This window comes from Pterocles gutturalis, unplaced genomic scaffold (genome assembly GCF_000699245.1).
Source record: "Pterocles gutturalis isolate BGI_N339 unplaced genomic scaffold, ASM69924v1 scaffold4631, whole genome shotgun sequence".
NCBI classification, from domain to species: domain Eukaryota; kingdom Metazoa; phylum Chordata; class Aves; order Pterocliformes; family Pteroclidae; genus Pterocles; species Pterocles gutturalis.
Genome location: NW_010100078.1, coordinates 6,992 through 14,955, shown reverse-complemented (window position 1 = coordinate 14,955; position 7,964 = coordinate 6,992). Strand labels below are relative to the sequence as shown.

General features: G+C 53.3%; 1 protein-coding gene across 1 annotated transcript in view; it reads left to right on the top strand.

Moving 5' to 3' along the window:
• Positions 1-6,438: 6,438 nt before the first annotated feature.
• Positions 6,439-7,964, top strand: part of LOC104465244 (TBC1 domain family member 16-like) — a gene marked incomplete at its 5' end in the record, with an annotated part of 6,765 nt that continues 5,239 nt past the window's right edge. The window contains 2 exon segments of the mRNA XM_010078217.1: positions 6,439-6,636; positions 7,494-7,641. Coding sequence (XP_010076519.1) covers positions 6,439-6,636; positions 7,494-7,641 — 346 coding nt within the window.

Sequence of the window (7,964 nt, the reverse complement as noted above, 5' to 3'; positions counted from 1 at the left end):
TTGCTGCGGGAGGCATTGCACCAACGAGCCTTGCCCGGGGTGTTCTTGGTTCTCTGTCAGTTCTCTGCCCCTCGCAGCGCCCAGAAATCCTCCTCGGGGGAGATGGGTGGCGCTGTGTCCACCGCTTTGTGCGGGGAGAATGGCCTCAACCGGCTCCAAACACAGAGCACGGCCCCTCTCACAGTGCGGCAGTCTGTGAAATAAATCTGCGAAGCCTGTCCTCTTGGCTGGCTGCTCGCGGTTCTCCCAGCACCAGGCGCGTACAATGGCTCTGAGGCGCCTGGAGCCCGCGCCCCTCTGCCCGCTCCCCGCGCTGCGGCTGCAGGAAAGCTCCCCCCTTGGGAAGTCCTCATTGTGTGGGGGGACGGGGACACTCTCCCCGGGTGGTGCTGGTCGGGAGCTGGTTAACTTTGTCTGTCGGTGGAAAGTCCCCCTGCAATTCCCCAGTCATCGCTTGGAGCCAAGAATCTAAGAACAAAGGTAATCTTCAGGGCTTTCCAGGGACCGGGGGTTCGAAGGCTTGATTGTAATTAGCATAATTAGTGTAGAATTTTATTTTTGCATGAATAGGACTGAAAGGAAAAGGCAAAATAATCCATTGATTTTAAATATAAAATAAACACTGGTAAGAAAGGTCCCCTTTTCCCGTCTGGAATGGGCTGAAAAGCAAACATTCTTTTTTGAGCTTTGCTGAGAAATCACTTTTTCCATCTAAGGAATTTTTTTTTTCAAGTGTTGCATTTCGATTGATTTATTAATGAGCTAAAGCCTAGGCATGAGGTGCCCCTTCTCTGGATGGATTGTGAAAATCTGCTGTTCAGCTTTTGGAATATTTTCCTTCCTTAAGACGAAGGTAACATTTGCATCATTGAGCAGCATACACTGGGCTCCAAATGATTTGTTGTGTTTGGCTTCTCGGGAGCTGTGTGTATTTTATTCATCAGCATCGAACTGCTAACTCTGCCCCCGCTACCTCCCTGCAACAAGAAGTCACAGAGAAGAACCTGCGTGGGTTTTCCCGGAGCAGCCTCCACCTGCCCGGACGCCCCGTCTGACAAACACGTTGCTTGTCTTTGAACTGGCGGCATACGGGCATCACATTCCAGGCTCCGCTTGGCTTAAAGAGATTAAAACACGCATTAATTCACTACAAACTTCTCTCTTTTTTTTTTTTTCCCCTTCCCATTTACATTCAAAATAATTAATTCAAGAATTCTCGGTTTATTTTCGTTTAGTTTGCAGCGGCTGGGGGGAACCCCTCGGAGGTACGCGGGGCTGGATTTCCAGCGCCGGCTCTTGCTGGCTGAAATCGCTCGGCTTCCCTGCAGGCCACGAGGACCGGGAGGGATGAGTGAGGAGCAACAAAGCCCCCAGCGTAGCGAGGGTCCTGGCAGAGCGGGGGGGGAGGGCAGCACCCAGAGGTGGGTCCCCCCGGGTGGGTCCCCACAGCAGCGGTGGGCTGTTCCCCGAGGAGATTCGGGATGATGAACCGGTGGCGGAGGTGGATGCTGTGGGTTCTCCCCGCGCTGGGTGGGTGTGTGCGGGGGGAAGGTGGCCAGGGTGCTGTGAAGCAGCTTGCAGTAGCCCCCTAAAGCATAACAAATTGTTTTGATCTTTATTTCTCAAGGACAAACCAATTATGCCTATCAGAAGGCAAAGCTGCATAATCGCCTTTCCTCCAGTCCCTCGTTCGGTTGTGTTAAAATGTTTTCTTTGCCAGGCTCGTGCCCGCAGAGTTGGTGTTAATTCCCAGGCTGGTCCCTGACGGTGAACTTGCTGTTCTCGGCCAAGGTCGGCGGGTGGACGGGGACGTCGCTGCCCTCCCGCAGCGGGTGCCGGGGAGGTGGCTGGCATGGAGACAGCCGGTGACCACAAACCTCCTCCTGCTCTTTCCTGTCCAGAGGGAGGGAGGGATCCCAACGCTTCTGAGATGTGAACAGCTAGTTCTTTGAATATCGTTAATAGCATTAACAATAAGAGGAGTGACAATAACACCCTGACTTTAGACGCGCTGTTGAATCTGCTTCGCGGTGCCGAGCATGAAAGGGTACAATTATTTTTCATAACCTTTTATTTTCCCTCTACGGCAAGCTAAGCAAAGCAAGTTTGTCAGAGGCAGAGTGCTCCTAATTTGGTCTCCGGTGACCTCGGCGGCGGTGATTGGCAGCACGGTGTCGGGAAGGAACCTGCGCCTGTGAGATAGAAATGAGCAGAACAAATGCCGTAGGACAGCTCGGGCTCCCCCGAGGACACGGGCTGAAAAAGGTGAAAGAAGTGCAATTACAGGAGGTTTTCAGCACAGAAAGTTAATTAGCTACTAAATAGCATTTAGTGCAGTTCAATGTGGGGAAATTTATGTTTTGAAAGCAAACAGATCAATGGAAAGCCCATGGAACAAGCTTTGGAAAGTCCGGGTTGGCATTGGTGTACTTTGCACTGTGACATCCTGGGCAGTTTTTGCAGGTTTCCCCGACAGAAAGAATCACTGGGTTTGTTTCCACGTCTGTTTGCAGAGGTATAGATGCGCTTCCACGAGAGGATGTTCTGACATGTCATTGCAGGAATTCTGGCTTTCATCCAGACTATCCAACGCTTTTTTCCCTGTTCACCGAGGCCAGCATAAATTGATTCTGTTCAGGCTCTCTGAGGGAAAGGAACTTCCAGTTCCAAATATTTTCAGCCGAAGGGTGAATTTAACACAATTCTTAACCCAGTTACTCGTCCGTGCAGATCAGACGTGAGTAGCTGGTGCGATGGCAGCGTTTCACCCTCGGCGCCTGGCTCTGCGTGGCCGTGCTCCCCTGGAAGCGGGTGCCACCCCGCGACGTCCTCCCCGTCCTCCTCTGCAGCAATGCACACAATGAGCAGAAATAGTTCAACAAATTTTTTTTTTTCAATCCCTTTTCTTTTGCGCTTCTTTTCTACATCACTGTCATAATCTATGTCTATTGTCAAGGACACTTTTTAAAATCAGAACAATAGGTCTGGGTTCCAGCTGCCCGATGTTGCCGTACAGTCGCTACACGAAATTTTGAGGCATTTTGGGATAGCTTTGAACTTTTATTGATGGGTTATTTATTTGAAGCTCTCTGTCGCAGACGTTCCAGGCAGCGGATGCTGCCATGAGCTGTTTCACCTTGCTGGAAAGCAGGGGAACCTGGAAGGTCAGTGCCTGTGGGGAATAGTGGAGAAACAGAGAACCGCTAGCCCCCGGGGAGGAAAAGGGGCGTGTAATTCCCATTACATGGATGCTCATCCATTATGATGATACTTATTGTCTGTAAGCGATGCTTCACGAGCCAGCGTGCAGGGACAGCCGGGGCCAGAGGGAAAGCTGTTCTTGGCGAAGGCGCGCTGCGGTACAGCGGCGATGGAGAGCCGGCCGAGGGGGGCTTGGCTCTCCCAAGGGCTCTCTGGGAACTGGGGGGGTGTGCTGACAGCTTGGCCAACTGCCACACCACGGCTGTAATCTTCTGCCCCTGTGCCTCTTATAATTACATTTGTCATAAAATGAGTTATTGGATCTTTGTTGCTGAAATAGTCTTCCCGTGTCACAGGGTCTGTGCCCTGGCTCTGTAGCAGAAACAGCGGTTGGGTTTATTCTCGCGATGCTGTAGGTGTGTGCAGATGCTCTGCCCGAGCAGTCAGGCAGGTCCCGTCGCTGCATCACCGCACGTCCAAAGTCTCGCTGGCCGAGAGGGGCTGCGGTGGGGTGTGCGAGGGAGGACGGCGGCTGCCTTCTGCAAGCACTTGCTTTCCGAGGGGCTGCAAAAGCTCCAGGAATGTAGATATGGTTGATTGCTGGGGTTGATTGTGGAGTGGGGAAAATACATCACCAGCAAGAACGAGTGGGTGTGAGACAAAGGAGAAATGGAGCTGCAGGAAGGGGAAAAGGCTTCAGTGGAGTCACGAATGTGTCCGTGGGTTTCCTGCCTCAGGTTTTGCTAATCATCCTTGGGTTTTTTTCCCTGTCCCTTTTATTCCCGTGGACCGTGGCACTTGTCCTTTTGTTGGGCTGGGCAGAGCTGTTACTACCTCTGTTTTTCTGGCACTCTGTTTTTCCTGGATCCCACGACCCGAGGTCTCTCTGGAATGTTCCTCCAGCTGTTTGCTTTGCAGTGCTTCAGCTCCCTGCTTTTGCAGGGCACTCTGCTCTAAATCCCCCATCTAACAGGTACAATAATAAATTGGAGAATTCTTCCCTTGCATCCGTGGATCTTCTGTGCCTGGTTAGTGGACCCCCCAAAATCCAGGCTCTCCAGCCTCCGAGGTTTAGGGTAGCTACTTGAGTAAATGAAGCAGATGTTGGTTCCATCGCAGGGACCTGCAGCTGGCGAGAGCATTCTGGATTTCGGAGCTACACAGTGCCGGGGGATTGAAGGGAGTCTGCCCGGCTCTGCTGTGACTGTGACTGTTGGCAGTAATCTCGTTGCCACCGGTCGCTGGAGGTGATGCTCTTGCAGAGTGGGCACGGTGGCCTCTGGGACAAGGACGATGAACCTCACAGCCAGCGTGTCCCCCAGCCCTTTGTCACACTGGCTGGTTCATCTTTGCAAGAGTTGTAGAAAATCGGTTGCTCTGCCTCGTCTTTGAGCGAGTTTGAGTCATCTCTTCCAGGAAAATCCTGTGTAACCAGCTGTGGCTGTTATGGAGTGTTGCTCCATAAATACCAGCTGCTCCGACGAGCAGAGCAGCACCAGGGTCTCGTACCAGGACTCCTGTTACTTTGGCATTAACATGAGATACTGAATGCTTTAGGAAAGTGTTACATTTTACAGCTTTATCAGAAAGTAACGCTTGATTTTTCACAAAAGCCTGTACAGTTTTCACGGGGAAATTCACAAGGCGCAGGTGACGGTGTGTGGCTGCGGCAGGGAGACCGGCAGCGTGCTGGTGTGTGCCCTGGCAAACCCGCCTGCCCTCCTCCCGGGCGGGTTTGGGTTTGTCGTGCGTCCCTGCTCACGTGCCGATATTGCCGTGTCGCTTCTCAGACCTCAGCCTCCGCATGGCTTGAGTGTCAGTTTTGCTGTGATGCTTTCTTTCAGGAAACTGGAGCAGCGGGACTTCACAACCGGAGTAGCCAAGCTGCTCTTTGAGCGGAGAGTAAACCAGGCTTTGTCTCATCTACATAACGGGGCAGGACCGGAGCAGGGGGCTCGGGGGCTTGTTCCCCGTGCATGTGGGCGCTGGGGTTTCCAGTCACCCATTTGAACTGGGCTGCTCGCGGGGGCTCGGTTAAAAATTTAACCCACAGCTGAGTGGGATGTCCGGAGACCTGGTCCATTGGAATGCAGTGACCTGAACCACGGGTGGATGCTACAAACAAGGCTGGTCCCTGGGGAAGAGGCGCTGCAGCCGGGCTCGGGAAGCATACTGATGCGGAGCGCTGCAGATGCATGCTGAGTGTGTGATTTTCAGCGTTCAGTGCCTACATTGTTGGATAAGCGGATTAGAAAACATTGCATAAAGTGGCATTGCAGGGGGCTGTCTTTATACCTGCTACTTGCCTTGTTTTGCAAACCCTGATTTCACAGCGGAACCCATTCAGAGCTTGCGCTGGGATTGTTCACGTGTATTGGCCTTTTTCAGAACCAAGGGGTCACAGTTTCAGATTCCCTTCATTCTCAAAGCAGTGATATTTTTCTTTTGGGACCAGGGCTGGTGGCAGCCATGTGGGATTTTTAATCTAAACTCAGTTTACTCTTAAGGATAAATATCTGGGGTGCAGCGAGCTCCTAGCGCGTTGGAAGGCGGTTGGGTTCGCTTTCTCCACTTTGCGGTGGGTTAAAGCGCTCCTGTGTCATTGCCCGCTCCTTGACTCTCCAAAGTGTCAAGTTTGCGAGTGGAAAGCGTTTGTCTGACATTCATAGACGTGAATCCCAGCTTGTCAGGTCTGCTTGCAAAGGTGTAATGAGAAACTCGAGTTCAGGGAAATATCTTTGAATCTTACCAGCCACCAAGGGATTTGCCAGAGGAGGTGCCATCGGTGCTGCCGTCTGGACACGCTCGCTCCTCCCGTCCCCAGCTGAGCTGCTTGAGCTGTGGGGCGAGATGTCTCTTCCTTGGGACGACATTCACTGACGGGGATGAGCCATTCCTGGGAGCCGTCTGGGCTGTTCCCACGCTGGGCTTTGGAATTTCACCTTCTCGAAAATCAGTGTTCTGAGGAACGGGCTTGGCTCTCCCCGGTTCTGTGGGCTGTTTAGGAACAGACCAAAAATAGGATCATCTGCTGGGACAGTAGGGAGTTAATTTAAATAAAATCATTTCATCTCTTACCTGGGCTGTCAGTTATTGACTCCTTAGACCTGCACTGGATTCCAGTTTCAGAGCTCTGCCAAAGGGTTTTTAGCGGGGAGCATCTGTGTTGTTGTGTGTCGCTGCAGTCCTCTGGCTGATGGCTCGTGGCCCTTTCTTCCCCCACGCTCTCGTCTGCAGGGACACGTGTGACAATCGCCTGACCTGCTCCACCAGCTCTGCCTCCAGCCTGGACACCAGTGCCCAGTTCCAGGAGAACAACGGGCAGACGCCGAGCACCAGGTGGGACGAACAGCAGAAGGTCTTTGCCCTCGAGCAGGTCTGTGGCGTCTTCAGAGTGGACCTGGGACAAATGAGGTCCCTTCGCCTCTTCTTTAGGTAGCGTATCGTGTGCGTGGTGGTTGTGCTTGGGCTCGGTGCATGCTGGGCTCGGGGGCAGGTGGCTTCTGCAGCCCGCTGTGGAAGTCCTTCCCTAAGGGTTGTCTCCAGCAAAGCGAGTGTCAGCCTTCCCCCGGAGAGCCTCTGGACTAGTTATGGGGCCTAAAAGGATTTTTTTCCATAATGAGGTAAAGGTTGCTCTTAGCTGTCTTACCAAAAATGTTTAAAATAACCTGGAGGTGTGGAAAACATCTCTTTACCTACGGTACCTGCTCCTCTGCCTGCCCCACACCAGGGCTCCTCTAGGGTCTTGCTGCTCTTGGCCTCCTCAGTTATCTTTCCATTCATTACAGAAGTTATTCAGAACATTTTTCCTCCCTCCTTCTGCTCTCACTCCCTGCTTTAGGCAGTGCTGTGTGCGACCGAGCCGCCCGGCCCTAGGAGCTGACTTTGTGAACTGCCTTCGTGGTGCTGGGGCAGATCTCTGGGGGTTTTGTTCTCCAGGGAAGACAGTATTTAATTCTTGTTCTCCAGGGAAGACAGTATTTAATTCCTTCGCCTGATGGAGGGATAGAAGAGTGCCGTTACCAGGCACGAGTGGAGCTTCTTGGGGAGCATGGTCACTATGGCCATGCCGTAGAGTCATGGGGTACCTCCAGCTGGAAGGGACCCGTAAGGACCATGAGGTCCCAGAGCTGTACGATGACTTCTGCGCCCTGTCCTAAGGGGCAGCTTGGTGCCACGCTTCTTTGTAATTTGCTCTCCACTCTCTCCGATCTGATGTCCTCCCTTCCCGCGGGGGCCCTCGTTATCCGGGGCAGTAAACGAGGCTGTTCCCCCGTTGCTTTGTCCTGCAGCGATGAGGCATGCACCTGCGGACAGCTGGTGGTTGCGAGCAGGGAGAGCCAGTACAAGATCTTCCATTTCCACCACGGCGGCCTGGATAAACTCTCCGAGGTGTTTCAGCAATGGAAGTACTGCACGGAGACCCACCTCAAGGACCAGGTACGCCAGCGAGGGGCGCGGGGCAAAGAGGGCTTTCCGGCAGATGTTTCAGGCTGAGGTTTTCAGCCAGGGGAGCATGCTGGAGAAGGGAAGCGATGGGTTGATGGGAGCAGGTCAGGCAGAAGGTGTGCTGGGGGTCGCTGGGGATGCAGCCACCAGTCGGGCACGGGGTCTCTGCCGCACCCGCATACCCTCACCCGTCCCTGTTCTGCCAACATGGGGGAGGACGATCCCGAAGACTTGCTTAGGCAGTTGTTTTGTGACGCCCGACAGGTCAGCGCGGTGCTTGAGGCGTGTGAGGTGGCTGGGAGATGTGCGGCCGT